The sequence below is a fragment of the Lutjanus erythropterus genome, chromosome 14, assembly GCF_056507025.1.
Source record: "Lutjanus erythropterus isolate fLutEry1 chromosome 14, fLutEry1.hap2, whole genome shotgun sequence".
NCBI lineage: Eukaryota > Metazoa > Chordata > Actinopteri > Lutjaniformes > Lutjanidae > Lutjanus > Lutjanus erythropterus.
In genome coordinates this window covers 21034685-21052068 of record NC_139330.1, presented here as the reverse complement: position 1 = coordinate 21052068, position 17384 = coordinate 21034685, and the positions used below count along the sequence as shown (strand labels likewise).

The window sequence follows — 17384 nt, the reverse complement described above, 5'->3', positions numbered from 1 at the left end:
CACTCGGCAAAATCTTTGTGTTAAGCCAACTTTAGGCTAAACACAACCTGGACCTGTTGGTATTGAATGCACAAATGTGACACTGGTATGGATCTTCTCATCTGGCAGGGCGTCTGACAGCCAATTAAGTGAGAAAGCTTGGTCTTAATTTCATTGTGACATTAATGGCAGCATAAAACAGCTAAAAGTAAAATTACTCAACATTATTTTGAACAAGCTACTGGATTGCGGTCTAGTGTGCCTACACTCATTGTGCATGTGAGTGAACGTGGCAACCCTCTGTGGCCTGTGGACATGTTCTTACATAATATAATCACCGACCTATAAATTTTGCTGACTACTGCTTAACATGTAAAACTGTGCAGATCCTTGACTGCAACAATAGTTAACAACCGGTTTGTTTTGTGCTGTGCTTAAAGGTTTCTCTCACCAGCCGTCTCTCGATGTTCTTGGACCTTACATCATTGACACCCTTCTTCTTTTCCAGTGTTTTCAAGAAAATGATCACCATGGTAACACGCAGCTCCGCTCCAGTCCGTTTGGATGCAGAAGGAGGCCACGGGCAGCCATCTTAGATGAGGGCGGAGGGCAGATAGTGCATTTGGGCGAAACAGACGACCGGTTGGTGACCTCCCATCTGCAGAGCAGCCTTCAAGTGCTGATGGCGGTGGTGGTGGTGGTGGTGGAGGTAGGAGGGTGTCTCTCACACTTGAGCCAATCCCTGTGTTGACGGAAAGACAGGAAAGAAAGAAAAATATAAACACTTATACTGACTCTAAATACTGACACTCAAACTTTTAAGGTTTATATTTAGGACACAGTATTATCTCATCACAACAGAACAAAGCAATAAAGATGTTTTCCACTCTGCCACAATGCGTCCACATAGTTGAAGGGCAAAAAAAATCCAGCGTCTGGGTGTGTCTAGTTGGCAGACAAGATGAGCAAAGAGACGGGCCTAAACACACGTCGTGTTTGAACCTAGCTTAAAGCAAATTACAGGCAAATAAAGCACAGTGGTCCAATCTAGACCCCGCCTTTTTTAAAAAAAAAAAAAAAAGAAAAAAAAAAAAGCTGACTTACTGTAAAGGTAAAAACTTTAAATTAACACGTTTTCACATTTTTCATAAATCTAATGAATACAAGAATAATGAATAAAAGTTTCATGCAAATCCGTATAAATACCCATCATCCAATACTGTAGCCTGTTCTGTGATGTTTGAACAGCGCAAGGTGCTAGAATTAAGTCTAATAAGACCAGATTTTTTTTAAATTAACATTAATATTGCTCATTTATTTGGTTTGCATGACTGTGTTGTTTTATAAGTGTCTGTGTTGCATGTTTTAAATAAGATAAATAATGAATAATGTTGTCATTTTAATCCTACATTGCAAAAGTAACATTGCAAAAGTAACATTGCTTGAACTCTGTTGGCCCTGACATACCAAATAGAAAAATTACCTCTACTCATGGATGCAATGAAAAAAACAATTTTATAACCCAATTAACTGTTAATTGAAAACATATAGGCCTGTGTTTGGCCAGTGTTTAGAATCTGATTGCTGACCAAAAGCATCAGTTCACAACAGAGGTACACCCCAAGGATACATTTTTACTGACAAAAATTAAATGAAAAGCACAATTTCACTGCTGATAGAGCTGAAAAAGAGAGCTGACTGATGTTTTTCCATCCAACATTTACCACCCTCACACTTACTGTAAATTAACCATCAAGTTCCCCATATAGATACATGCCCATAAAGAGGCTTTGCAAAGAAAACTTGTTGCCATATGCTAAATTATTTCCATTTCCCTGTGTATAATGAAACACTTGGCATGTCAACATAATCCACAGAACATATGGGAACCTAAACATACTGTAACAGAACCCAAAGTTTAGCTAATCCAGGAAAAAGACATCACACACATCACATGACTACAGATGTGGCTGCAGTACATGAAGAGAAAAGGAACATATATGAAGCTGCGGTTGCCTCATTGACTGTCTGCACCCACAGATGGTAAAGCACCGTCAGTAGCTGCTGCAGTAAACACAACCGCTTAAAACACTTAGAGGGAGTTACATATGAGGCACATGGGCCAATATGGCAAACATGTCTTGTCATGTCCGCTCCACTCAGCCTTTCTGATGCGACTTAATGCATGGGAAAGATCTAGGTAAACGATGGGCAGGCTTAGTTACGCTTTCTTTATCCTCAGTCCAGGAAAGAAAAAAATGGGAAGAGCCACAGTGACCTTCGGCCTGAGCTTCTCTCCTTCATTAGCCAACCACCAAACACACTGACAGTGTCCAATTAGAGAGTAGCAGCATGGTTCAGATCCCCCAATCAACTGCTGGCTAATGACAGCTTTCTGCTGCGGAGCAACACATGAGACTAATGGATCTTCCAGGCCTAGCATGTTATCCTGCCCTTGTAACATGTGGTTTCATGGTAAGTAAGGGTTGTTGCACTTATATAACATGCTTTAGAGAGAAGCATGCAAGTGTTCATTGGGTATTAAACGAATTTTGTAGGACAGTAGAAGAAATAAGGCACACACCATAAAAGAAAAGATGGGCAGGTTGCTCACACAGGGATTTGATAGAGCAATTTTATACCAGTCTAGTCAAGTCTTGTTGCTTGACTTTGTCATCTCTATCCCTTCCCTCTTTCTCCAGCCCCATGACTACATGAAGACTATAAATGTTTCATGTAGGCCTGCCCCAAACCAACTACTAGCATATGACTCCCATTATCTCCATTTATCCCGGAGAGTCAGTGGAGCACAACTGGGCCTCCGCAGGCGAGAGGGTCTGGTGCTGGTGGTGGGAGTCAGAGGAGGAGGGAATGTTCTTCTTGATCAGTTTTACAGATTTCTCTACTGATTAGGACTGACACTGACTAATGGGTGCGGCAGTGTAGCAGAGGTTGTGTGTATATGTGTTAGAGTGGGAGCTGAGGGGCCTGACAATCATGGGTAAAGGTTGTTACAGTGTGCCGTTTCACTGATGCTGTTAAGTGCGATGTGCCCCATCAGGGCTGAAACAGCACCTCCAGTTATGTATGTGCGTCTGTACATCCATGTCTGTTCATGCTAACCTCTGCACTAGTGTGCATGTAGTGTGTTAGTGACTGGCAAGTAAGGGTCATGGGAGAGGGCAGGCTGAGTGTGAAGTCAAACCAAGTCGAGCCATGCTTACTTAATGAAGCGACTCCTCACGATGGGGAAACCAGAGCTTAATGGGGAGAAAACTGCAGTGTTGATTTTCACTGCTTAAAGGGATAGTTCAGATTATTTGATGTAGGGTTGTATGAGAAACTTACTGGTAATCAGTGTATTAAGTACAGTAGATTATGGTCAGCATGCCCACAGTTAGGAGAAGCGGAGAGGAACACCAGCATGGAAGCAATGAACTGTTGTGGACATGGTCAGCAACAAAAGATATTTTAGCCATTTAAAAGGTCTACTAAAAAAATAAATAAATAAATAAAATCAATAATAGTTATCAGTCCAGCAACCAGTATGTTGAGAATATTTTCACCACTTTACCTTGCTGTCTTTACCTTATATAAGCCAAATATTGCTCTCCAAACCAACCAAAGTCCATTGGCAAAATCAGCCATTTTACTTCGTAGAACACAGTAGGAGTTGCTGGTCTACCACTGTTTGGATCTTTTAGTTTGTGATGCCATGTGACTTTGGTGAATCCAAACTATGCTTTTAAGACACCCAAGTACACAATATTTGGCTTAGTATGGTGGTGTCCTGTCAGAAAAGGCTGTCTGATGGCAAGATAAAGTGGTGAAAATATTCTAAATATAGCATACACTTAAGTTGACCTTTCTTCAGTGGCTAAAATACCTTTTGTTGCTCACCCCGTCCACAGCAGGACATTGCTTAGCTTCCTACACCAATACTCCTCTCTGCTTCTCCAAACTGAGGGCATGCTGACTGCCATCTACTGTAATACACTATCAATAAGTACCTCGTACAACCCCACTTCAAATAATCCAAGCTATTGTTTTAAATCGAATCTTGGCTACATCTCACCGTTTGAAAAATATTTGTTTGACCTGTTGTCATACTAAAGAAAAAACAGGAAGAGATGACTTTGCATGACAGCTCATCTACAGACTTGATGTGTCACTCTTGCACTAATCATTTCCATTACATGGTGTGCCAGCCAAAATCATCCATGGTCATTTTTACATCCTTCACTGAAATCATTCAACGCTGGTATCTTAAAACTGGACCAATCAGCAAACAAAGAGGAGTGGCTTTAATTTTGATTTGACTCGCCCACTCGAGGCTTTCTGATATCGCACACACCAATTTGAACAAGGCACTGTAAATGTCAAATGTAGCACGACTGTGCTACTGGATATGCTAGTTTTCCCTTGAGATTAATTTAAATGACAAGAAATTTGACCGTTTCAGGACAGATGCCATGCTCTTCCAGTTTGACAGCCAAGCAAGTTGTGATCAGGAGTAAGATGGGCTCATGAGGTCAGAGTACTTATCACACATCCTACTTACAATAACACCTGTCCCAAGCAAGTATCTACTGAGCCTTGCCAAACAAGAGAGAGTGACTTCTAGCTCTGTGATGTAATGTCAAATAATTGTGCAGTTATCATATTTGATTAGAACTAAACTGGGGGAAACTATCACTAAATGGAAACTATGATGCTGTTTGGGCCTATAAAACATTCTAGGTTCATGTACCTAAATTTGACCTCCATTGTGGACTAAAATCTAATGGCAATTCTAGTCAGATTTGTGTACGCTGGGGTGCAGACAGCAGCTCTTGGCTCACAATAGCCAATGACTCAGGAGGGCACTAGAAAGGGCAGCTAAGATAATATGGCTCCTTGCCCAGGCTGTGATTTGTACAGGCAGATGAATAGAAGCCTATTTGGGGCCCCCTAAACTTCTGTGACGGGGTGTTTGGTGTCCATCACCAATTGGCTCTGGTTACTGCATACTTGTGCGGAGCGCGTCTGGTGTCAAGACTTTGATCGGTGGCTGCAGCTGAAAGAAACCAACTCATTTCATACTAATGAAATGTTGAGGACTAAACAAACCAAACATTGCATGGGTGATATAAGTGCATATCAGATTCTTATTTTGGAAAGGTTAAATGTTGGTGATGAACAGAGAGTTTAATACTTTACTTAATCAGACTGGCCTTCCCAGAATACATTTTCTAGTGCAAGAAGCTGGATGTTAATACATCTGTTTAATGTAGTCGATATGGCCATGGGAAAATTAAAACATAAAAAAGGAGTTTTGCACACTCAGGTTTTCTGTAGTCTGGCCTGAATAAAAGTGAGAGCCATTCCTTTGTGAAAGTCTACGGTGCAGATTGTTAATTCAGGGTGAACACACAGCCACCCTTCTCACATATAATGAGGCCGAGGTCGTAAAAATGGTCCTGGGGAGGTCAAGACATACCACTGAATGCTCTGGCCATCACCCTAGTACCCATTGGCACAGGAACACTAGCCAAAAACAACACACCATCGCACCACTAGATCTTCAGAAGTGCATGCACACAATGAAGAGCTCATTCAGTCAAACTTTATGCGTTGTCAGTGGTCAGGTTCTGGCTTCCCTTTGCAGATTCCCCTGAACGTTTCTCTAACGACAGCCCATCAACTTCTGCATAAATACAGCCAGCACTTAAAATCCCTACTTAATGAGGAATTTAAGAAGATCATTTGCTTTATTTTTACTTTGGAATAGGAGTGGTTACCTATAACGACAGCTCTGCAATGACAACAGAAGCAGGAACCAGTGCCTGGTTGCATAAATCACCTTCATTTTCAATCTTAAGCTTGTCCCTTAAGCAAAATCTCCCTAAGCTAAGGGGTTCATTTAGGAGCTTTGCTAAAACAATAACTAAACTAAACACAGGATCTTAAAGTGAAGTGGGTATTGGAACTGTGGTCTGCACTACAGCTAGTTATAGTTATAAAAACACAATCAAGAACTATAAAAATATTCTGTGACAGCAAGAAAGGAGACTGGCAAACATCAAAAACTGGTAAGTTTCAATAAAATGATATAGCTGATGAAAGTGCAAATACTTTGAGATTAAAAAGTTCATGCAACTCATGTTTTTGTAAGGCATCCCCCTCAATGAAAATTTAAAGCGAAACCTTAGCAAAATTGGCTTTATGCCACCAGGCACATTACTTAAAAAGAACTTCTTGAGAATTGCCCTTTTTCAAGAGCCAACCTGAAAGTCCAGTTAATATTCAAGCTCTTCTCACAGCTCAGTTGGCATGAAGACACAAGCATAAGCACAAATAAGCAAGCACACTTCCCTTTGCAGTGGATGGGTTGTGCTTCCCTTGTGGTCACATGCCGCTGCTGAATTGGGTGTGGAACGCACTGACTTCATTACCAAATACATGAGGATAGACAACCCCAAGTGATTCACAAAGTATTGTGACACTGAGCCAACTTCATATGATAAAATGTCTTATTGACCACTTCTGCTTTCAAAAAAGAACACCATAAACTAGTGCAACACGCATCACATCTCATCCCGATTTTATATTAACACAGTGAGTAAGTAGTGACTTGGTTTTCCTCCACTGTGTTTGCTTGCATGTGACTGCTTCAAGATAAGGCTAACTTCACATATTTGCTGTTGTTACATTCACTGCCAGAGAGCAGATAAGTCATGTACAACATGTAATGATGATCTCAGACCACTTCAATTCAGTGTGCGCTTATTTTTACTGAGTATTGTCATCTCCTGATTTGTTTAACTCTGTGTATACCTCTGTATCTCAATATCATTGCAAATGAGGAAACCTAAAGGATTTGCAGCGCTTAAAACTGAGGTTTGAATGAATGTCATGCTGTCTGGTCACAACACCAAGCATTAAAAGGATTTTTGCTCCAAGTAAAATCAATTCAGTAACATTTTTCACAGATATCTGTATTTCTAGGGGCCAGTTTCTCTTTTACTTACTTCATAAAATAGTTGCTAGGTACTACACTGTAGGAATTTAATAGGTAGCCATAGCAACAAAACACAAAACAGTGACAACTGGTGAAAAAGGCAGACATCACACTGACTGTAAAGAATAATATCTGAACAGCTCATCATTTCTTTATCAGTGAGTGTGTTTGTTGGAGGGAACTGGACTATTGAACAAGGCTGGTGTGCTAAGCTGCAGCACAGTGGAATGCAACCTGCAAACACCACACAGCTTCTTTATTTAGGCAGCCTAAAATTTATTTGGGGTCGACCCCTGTGTCTCAGATCAGGCCTTAGTTAACTGAAATCTTAAGAAGCTTGACAGGCGTAGGATCAGGTGTTTCAGTTTGAGTAAAGGAAGGTATGGGGGCCTCTTGCCCCCTGGAGTGACCCTCGCATGCCATGACTCTCCATACATCAGGTACCCCACTAATTACACTGCCCCCTTCCTATCAATCCCTGCCTTTCCGTCTGTGGTTTCTTCCATTATCCATGAGTGCCTGTTCTGTTCTGTGCACACTAACCAGAGCCCTAATCCATCAGGGATACATTACATGGGAGCCTCCAGCACTGCTAGCAATCCCCTGCAATTGCTCAGCTCTATAAGGGGGTGGGGTGGGGGGCCACTCCTATGTCGTGTAAGCAAAAACTGATTATATACAGACTGTCACTACCAATCAACCAATACACTGACATCACTGCTATTACATAATACTCTGATCAAGTTGTCAAGGTGCATTCTGGGTAAGTTGAGAGTGTGTATGTGTGGGAGAATGTCAGAAAGAAAACCATGAGCAGCATTCCATCGGTCCATTCATTCATTCATTCATTCATGAGGGGGCTCAGCTCACCATATGGACTCTCTGACTGCTCAGAATAGTGTGTATATAGGAAGGGTTAGGGTTGGACCGATCGTGATGGCTGAGTCATCGACCACTGAGCCCTTTACCATTGTAACATGATTTAAAAGTGCCTTAGAATTCATGAATATGTATTTTAAGTCAGAGAGTACAAAATGAACGTCTGACAGCACCTTGTACCTGATTTACTAAAGGGAAAAACAGCATAGAGTGCTGCCAAATTTGTAATTACTATCCCACATGCATTCATATATATAAAGCGTTAAAAACATTATGTGATGCTTCACTATGGAAATCATCATAATGTCAATTCAGTAGACAACACCCAACTCTGTAAAACAGATGCAGCGTCATGCAACATTTACAAGTTGTCCAACTCCTTGGGTGTTGTGAAAAGCCTTCATTTTAACTTATCTATTAGAGCAAGGTTTACATACACTTTAAGAATCATGGCTGATCATTGGTGTCATTTTTTACAGCTGTAGCACTTGTGGGAATTATTTAATTTAATCAAATCATTAAATTGAGAGGGAAATGTGTGATTTGAAGTAATGTTTGATGAAAAGCAACAATTTGGGGTGAAATAATTAATTTTGACCATTGCCTCTCTCTAACAATATTTAATTGAGGGTTTCCTTTAAAAAAAAACATGCATCTGTGAGTGCCTGCCCTTTTGTATACACATTTTTGAAAGGTATAATATACAAGTTCTGCCAGCAGGGTCTCTCACATTAAACAATAACAAAAGACACATTTTGATGATATTATAAGGTAGCATGGGATCATGGGAGTTGTTGTCTTGTTAAACAACCACCATTGCAGATGGAAATCTGTCTGACATATCTGATATATCCTGTGTTCTCTCAGAAGCTATAACAGGAAATGCACTATTACCTTGAATAAATTACGGATTTTTTGTGTTTGAACAATGTTGAAGTACACACCCTAACAAAATAGATAACGTCTAACATTTTTAGACATTTTAATGTGGAAATGTTACATATTATAGCTTTAAAAATCTGGACCCAGTCTGATTCAAATAACCAATCAGGGTTAGCTAGAATGTAACAAGCCAATCACAGTGACTGAACAAACAAAAGTCACCTGGGTTTTTTGTGTCACGGTGCCTTTCTTTTACCACCGAGTCAGACACAGTTAGACAGTTTTGATATTCAGTTTCAATCCCAGCAAAATGCATGTTCATGTTTGGTGCATCATTTAGTGGCAGGGGCTTAGTGGAGAGATTAGTGGAAGGTTTTGCATTGGGTATGTTCAAATCGCCTACTACAGCTTGAAATTTGAACTCGAATTCGAATAAGTGTGAAAATTGTCTCCCTAACACACAAATTAAAGACTGCATTAAAATTCTAATACTTTAGATAGATCTCCATCTTCACCTTCCTAAATCTACTTCCTGACACTCACACTCACAATCACCTGATCTGCTGCCACTAAGCTAATCGGTTGCAAATCTTGCTGCTCACTGGTGTTCAAGTCTTGTGCTGTTGTTTGAAATGGCCTGCAGGTGTATGTAAAACAGGCTGAGAGACTCAAACCCAACTAGTGAAAGAAAATTAGAATATAGCATAAAGGCCTACAGCTGGGAGTTATGACACATGTCGCCATGATAATTGGTGTTCTTTGTGCAAGCAGTATTGTCAGGACGTATTGGCCCTATTCTCAAGCCTAGGCTTGCACAAAGAGCCACTTTTGGTGGATTTAACGCACAAGTATCAGGCTTGTATGAGGGAAAAGCTGTTACAGTTAACTTTGCTTAAGTTTTGTCACAAGTGTGGAAAACAGATTCTAAAAATACATCAAATTAGACTGTCTGTGCCAAACACCAACAGAAGCTTTCATTTCTCTTTTTTTTTCCTTTTGTAGGGTGAGCGGGTGGAGGGTGGGGGGTTGTTTCACCAGACTGGATCTACAGAAAAGCTATCACCACACCGCATGATTCACACAGGAGCTATGTGATGGTTGACATTTTGAGGTGAAGCCAATGCAAAGGAGCTGAGAAAAATAAATGAAACAATGCCAACAACTGTCATTCACAGCAGGAGGGGTGTTATGATGACACAAGGAAAAAACAGACAAAACATGAGCTCATCTAGACTACACACACAGACACTACACACAAACACCTTTTGCATGCCACACTTTTATACAATCAGACACTGGAAAATGCAAACAACCTCTGACTAACAAAGCTATGCCACCGAAGCGCATTTTGTTTTTTCAGATGGCTATAAAATTAAGACCCTGAGGGTATAAAGTCGCTCATTTGAGAGTCAAAAAGCAACACCAGAGCTGACTTCTCCTCTTTTTTTTAAACTTTAGACAATTCCTCACCATCACCACATAGAAACCCCACAGTGGGTTGTGTAGATGGGACCATTCCTATTACATCCCAGAATGCTTTTCATCTCTAAGTAGAGTCTGGTGCCTGTCTTGGGGGGTTGGGGGAGTTCTTCTCTGGTGTATGTGAGAATGCCTCTTTTCTTTTCTTTTCAGCTGCAGGTCTTTGGCTCTGTGGGCGTTGAGACGCCAGACTTACAAATCTATCATGTTAATGAGGAAGGAATATACAAAATGAGGGATAACAGCACTGAAACAAATATACTGACAAATTGAAATCCCCATGGTTTGTTTTTAACTGAAGCCAAGTGGTATGAGTTTCAGTGTGTCTGAAGCAGCAGCAGTTATGACTGCAGGTCACAGAGAAGAAAGGGAAGCTTCTGAAATGAATAGAGGGTAGCATGGAGGCACAGACAGGCATGGCTAACAACCCTTTTCTGGTAGCTTTGCATAATGCCTCAAGCCAGAGAACAAGGGGAAGAAAAAGAGCCACAGTATTAGTGGAGCAGAAAGACAAATAACAGTGAAAAACGAGCAAAAAAAATGTGATTGAAATATACAAAAAGTCAAAAAGGGAGAGAAACTGGCAGAGGGGGGTAAAGTGGCCGAATGTCTGTCAGAGTGTGTGGACTGAGGGAGAGCTGTACACACAGATGGAGAATGGACCAGTGGCTTGCTCAGCACACAGGCACACAGCTGCCCACTGACAGAATGGGGCTCTAATAGGCCCTTTTGCCTGCAACACAAAGACGTCGCAAATGTGTGCATCTTAAGCACACACTGGAGTGCAGAGCGATCCCCTTGAAAAACCCACCGGCCTTAATTGTTCCCATAAATTATGTCTATAGTACATCCAAAACAAGTCTACACACTAACAATGCCAGGGCTGTTGTCGAGTACAATTTCAATGCATCAAGTTGTTCTTAAAACAAAAAGTGATTACCAGCAACTGTGATGACAATGTGTTACTTGCTCGTTTCCCTTTAGTCAGATTTTTGGCTGAGTATTGAGCCCTTTTTGAGTGTAAAAAAAAAACTGCTCCAATTTCAAATTCAAACAATAATGTTGAAATCATAGACTGTATTTACTCAAATGTTCTTGTATGACTGGTTTATTTTATGAATAAGGAAAAGGACCAGTGTGTAGGATGTAGTGGCATCTAGCTTGCAGATTGCAAACACCTCATCTCACTCTCCCCCACCAAGCATGTAGGAGAACCTACGGTGGCTATGAAATTTCCACAAAACGCAAAAGGCCCTATCTAGAGCCAATTTTGAGTTTGTCCTTTCTAGGCCTCAGTAAACATGGCAGTGCAACTGAAGCCATCAGCCTGCCGACATTATTGGCTCAATACTGACCTAGCACTGTCTATATTAATCTGATTCCCTGGATGTACTCTGTGGGTATAAGCTTGTCGTTGGATGACTTGTTTCAGTCAGCATCAGGTATCTATAACAACAGGCTCAAAGACAGCAACCTACACACTGAAAATGGCAAATTAGCGCCTGACAATAATGGCTTGAATGTAAACAAGCTAACAGCAGTTACCTTTTCCTTTACAGTGTTACAGTCATTTTATTGCTAGGGCTCGGCTCCCAACATACAAATGTTCCTCCAAACACATCAATTCAAAATTTCAAGTGTTTATACACCAATTAAAATATAGTTATGAATGTCATTTTCCATTTCTGCCATATTCTGTTCAGTTTATTTGTCAAAGGTCAAAATAAAATGAAAGAGATACTCAGGTACAAACCTTAAGTACTGGCCAAAGTCTAGAAAATTTTAAACCCAACCCTCATCCGATAAAATCAGCAGGTACAGTAAACAATACATTTGTAGGTTCACACAATACAATTCAACAGATAAAGCAAATTCTTGTTCATTTCAAGGTGAAGCATTCCAACAGTGGTTTACTTTGGAAATCAAAGCAAAGTGCAATCATTATAATCTTCTCAAAACTGGAAAAACAGATCATACAAACAGTCAGAACAGGCTTCCTCTGAGCTTAACCAGTATTTGTGAGGCACCTTTATTAACAAACTTTGTAATTAGACACTAAAGCTAACATGCCATTAAATCCTTGCCCAGCTCTCTGCTTCACTTCTAACCTGAACTTCAGCTACACCTTGCATTGGTGAGACATTTTCCGGGCAGGATTCTTTTTAACCAAAACTGGCCAGACATCCTTGTGAGTCAAGGACAGCCGCTGCCATGGTGGCAGCAAGGAACACTTCCAGGTATTTTCTATTAGGGTACCTTGGTACCAAACCAGTTCTTCATGGCATTGTGTTTATGGTGTCCACAAAGATCAACCAACTGCCATGCAATATTAGAGAGGGCAAAACATAAGCAAACAGTAACTTTCTAACCCACAAAGGAAAGGAAATAACAGACAAATCAGCAGCTTAGTGCTTCATTGCCACTGTGCCCCATATTCAGAGTGTAATTGCCCTTCATTTTGAAAGAACAAGGCAATAAAGTTTCAAAATGAGTGTGAACCCTGCCCTACGATTAAGACACATGGCCTTCAATAAATCCACATGATAAATATTATATGATACATATTATAAGATGACAATTACTTCATTCACTTGACAGCAAAACATTTTAGGCTTGTGGGTGAACTCTACTCTCTGGTCTTATCAGTATCTTATCTGTTCTCAGCATGGGTAAGTGGATTTTCAGTTTCATAAATGTATAATAAAATATTTTTTTTGCATATGACTATCACGTAGTCATAACAGGGGAACATAACACTGACTGGACTCCAAGGATGCGGTTATATCTTTGAACATCTGAAAACTGAAACAAAATTAAGGAAGAACAAAGTTGCTCATAGTTTCAGCCCAAAAAACAAACAAGAGAAATCACCTCCTTTGATGAACAACACTCCGAAAAGTGAACCAATTAGTAATTTCACATTACTATCTTGACAGGAAACGAAAAGCTAAATGTGTGGTGGAGATTGGTGAGAGATATGCAACCAGGTATTACATCTCAAAGTACTCATGCTTCTCTCGATTTCTTCTCACAAGTTGTGGTGAGGGAGATGTGTGTCAATAATATGAGCTGCAGAGCTAAAACCACACTGCCTCTCCACCTACAGGTACTGTGTTTGACAGCAGCCTGAGCTTTATTACCACAGTTGATAGATGGAGGGGAGTTTTTGCTGGCTCAGAGAGCTTCGTTAATATGTGCACCCCCCTCCAAAGCAGGTCACAAAGCAGAGCCCTTCAATGCCAGCAACAGGTTGGTCAAGCTGGGACAAGCAAACCCAACAGGGCTGAAACTCACTTGTAAACAAATGATTAATCCAGAAATGTTGTAATAACTTAGCTGGAGTCAATAATGTGAAATTCAAAGAGTACTACATGGCAGAAGCAGGACTTTTCGTGCCTCATCTGGTTTAAAGGTAACACAAAATTACTTTGAAAGAAAGTCAACAAGAGAGACATGTCTGTTTTATCATTTAGGCTCAAAAGTCGACTTAAATGTTATGTCAGCTAACGTTTCAGTCAGAGGAAACCCAGCATGAGCAGACAAAGTAAACTTCTCAGCAGTGCGAGAAGAAGAAGAAACATGATGCAAATGCCTGAACGCAGCTATAATGGTCATTTATCCGAACAAATGCCCTACTACCTGGCCAGCAGAGGCTCTTTCGACGTTAGGTCATCTTCGACAAAGAGACAGCAGAGGAAAAAAATCACAAAAAGCTCCACGCAGTTGCAGCCGCCAGTTCAGCGTTGCCAGCGCAGGACTGAGCAGGACTGCGAGCAGCTGAGAGCTCGCTGCTGCTTTCTGCCTTCAGCACTGATTGTAACAATATCCGCGTAGGGACAAACCATGTCGACGGGGGAGACCACAAGAAGAGGAACCGACTGGCAAACGTGTTTACCAACCTACCAGGTCGTGTCCACTTAAATCCCGAAAGGTTATCTTATACTTGAAAACAACAAAACCATTTAGTGTGTGAACACATAAGACGCGAAGTTATATTTTCCACCAACACAATCCACCCCTTCCGAGTTGGTACGTTCCGCTGCGGTCCTCCCTCAGGCATTTACTACACTCATGTGCTACTTTGTATCACTACGCTTTTCATTGATGTTAATAAAGTTAATAGGTGTCTCCGTTGCTGAACTTCAAGGAAAGCCAACTTTACGGTAATTAGCCAACAGAAAGAGATGCAGCTATGCCTATTACTGGTCCGCTTCTCTGTTGTACTCGGGAATCAAAAACAACCCAGACAAAGGTTAAAGGGACAGTTCACCAACAAATCAAAAATACATGTTTTCCCTGTTAGCTAAAATGCTATGTATCCAAACAGAATGTCTTGGACACTAGGTCGTGACCCATAAGAAGGTCACGGAGATTTTATTTGGGTCACTAAATAAATAAAAGACTGTGAAAGAAATTTGGCAGATTTATATCTGTGGAACAAAAATGTATAAAGCATAGGTAGTAGGCTAAAATGTCCCATCCTTTTACTGGTGAGAGGAATTAAAAACAATTAGATGGCCAGTTAACTCAGCTTAAATGCATTTATTTCTCATTTTAAAGTATTTTACATGAGTATGTTTTTTCTTAAAAGTGATGTGAAAAAATGATCATGAACATTCACAAATTAACTCTTCATATCAAGATTTATTGATAAGGCCTCATCCATCATCATTAAGTCATGATGATTTGTCTTTTAAAAAAAAAAAAAAAAAAAAGTGGGTCCCTAGAAAAGAAGTTTTGGAAACCCTGAAGCGGATGGCACTCAATTTGTGGTGCACAGAGGGCCAAAAGAATACATTCAACATAATTCATAGACCTTGTTGTGAGTAGTTTTATGCAAAAACATTCTTTCAAGTAGAAAGAAAGTAGTGCCTGTATGTAGATTCTACTGCAGAAAGAAAGTAGTTCCCACACAAAACTGCTAACAACAAGGTCTGTGAATTATTTTGACCTATGGAAAGAGGCACCGCTGCTGTGTTTTTCAAATGTACTTTTTTGGTCCTTTGAGCACCACAAGTGTCATTTAGTTCCTTTATATTTGAGAGAAAGCAGGCACCTCACACCAAAACTATCAAGATGGATAAAAAGCAGCAGAGGAAAATATGTACTTTTTATTTTGAGGTGAACTGTCCCTTTAAGAATCACTTAAAATGAGCTTTATGGTTTCAATATGTCATGCTGTCATGCAGCTATGGTAGTCATTACTGAAAAGGCGGAGTGTGAACAGGTCTGAAATGCTTCGAAAGAGTAAATCTTTCCCACTTCCACATTGGCTCTACTGCTATGGAAAAAGTTCAGTGCTGCTACATGGTGGAGTAATTCAATCAATCCACGAAAATCCTATTAGGAGACCTTCAAACGTGTTTCCAGGGAGATGGAGTGAAAAAACATAAATATTTGCAGTATCACACTTGAGAGGGTAAAATGAAAGCATGGCATTCATGCTGGTAGGGCAGCCAGTGGGCTACGGTATTGAGTCTAAAACCTTATAGGTTAATATTATGAGTGGAATAAAAGTGTAGCTTCAGACATGTGTGCCAACCCAAAAGCCATGAAAGTGCTGACGGTGGTGAATGTACTGTACAGCCCAGTTCAACCCAGCAAGATGTGTTTTATTTTACTTCATGGCATGAAATACTTTAATAAGATGACAGAAAGAAATTCTTCCAGCTTCCCTTTTGATTAAAATAGCCCCATTAAAGAAGAAAGTAAAAGGGTACAGTATACAGAGGGGCATGTCTCAGACACACAGTGAAGATAAATCCACAGTTTCAAATTAACATTCATGTAGGGGAGACCAGGGGCAATTGTAACATTTTTTACATTTTCATTCATAACTCACAGACTACATGAGAAATTTTAAGGAACATGTATGTGCACTTATTGATAATACACTAATAAGAAAAATACTATAATATTGGTACTACTTAAAAATAAGTCAATAACCCATTTTATCTAAAAAAAAAAAAAAAAAAAAAAAAAACACTTCAAAATAATCACATTACTGCTGTAGTATCTGATAATGTTACCTAAGATTTTTTCATATGGTTTTATGCTAGGCATCAAATGCAGCTAATGCAAAAATCTTTCTATTTTTGCAGAAGACTAGACAAGTATTCTTGTGGTGAGCAGACTTTAATTATTTGAATTAAAAGTATTTTATTTAAAGTAAGTGACATATGTTTATTTTTTGAGAGAGAAGTATGTCAATACAGACAAACAATGTGTTTACATTAGACCATGCAGCTCTTATCTTGTAGCCATGATAAAATCTGGTATGCTAGCTAGCAACACCTATATTAACAGTTTCTTCATGTTGATTTTTACCCACACAAAGTAACTTTAATTTCTCAAAATCATTTTTTGTTGAAAACTTCTGCCAAGATTAAATTATCTTGTTCCTGTTCCACAGGCAGAGAGAGAACTAATTGAGCGTATGAAGTGCAGTGTGTCTAGCTTCTTTCTGATTGGAGGAATGGGGTATGTTACAATTGCCCTCGGTCTCCCCTGCATGTCACTGTCAGGACAGTGCCAGGAGCACATCACTCAGACTGATTTTGCATATAATATCTGCATGACTCGATCATTACTTAAGGACTTTGTAAAGTCTTCATTCATGACAAGTTTAAAGCAATTTCTGCAAAAAAAAAAAAAGATTTTTCTGAATGATAATTTAATTACTCTAACAGTGCAGGATCCACAAAACTAACCATAAGGCTCATGACTTTACTTAGACAAACATGATTGCGATGTCATCTGTTTCTTACACTGTAAAATCTAATAAGTTGGGTGTACTCAAAAAAACTAAGAAAGCTGAGATTTTAAAGTAAAAATAACTTATTTTGAGTCCACAGTTAGACTAACCTGTTTATTGTAAGTGGACAATACTTAAACTAATTTAATTGTGACTGCACAAAAGTTAGACTAACTTGTTTACTTGAGTGTGCAAAACCCATATCAACACTTTATGTATCTATAAGCACACTGTACTCTGTGTTGACAGTACTGGCCAGATAACTACTGACAAAGTAATACTGAACACCCTTCAATTAAGAATAATAATTTATAAGTTCTTACAGTATTTGCATACAAGAGACGTTGAGACAATTTGTGTCAAACTTATGTAAAGTGCCTCTAATTTGTGGGATACTTAAGTACAACAGTA

The 17384-nt window shown here is 39.7% G+C and overlaps 1 protein-coding gene across 1 annotated transcript in view; it reads right to left on the bottom strand.

Moving 5' to 3' along the window:
- The window catches only part of LOC146315528 (protein FAM53B-like), a 30040-nt gene extending 16023 nt beyond the window's left edge, over window positions 1-14017 (bottom strand). Inside the window, exons 1-2 of the mRNA XM_084736047.1 lie at window positions 13859-14017; window positions 431-721 (exon numbers count right to left, since the gene is read on the bottom strand). Of these exons, the coding sequence (XP_084592173.1) occupies window positions 431-511 (81 nt within the window). The 5' untranslated portion in view covers window positions 512-721; window positions 13859-14017. The remainder of the gene's footprint in view (window positions 1-430; window positions 722-13858) is intronic.
- Window positions 14018-17384: the final 3367 nt, after the last annotated feature.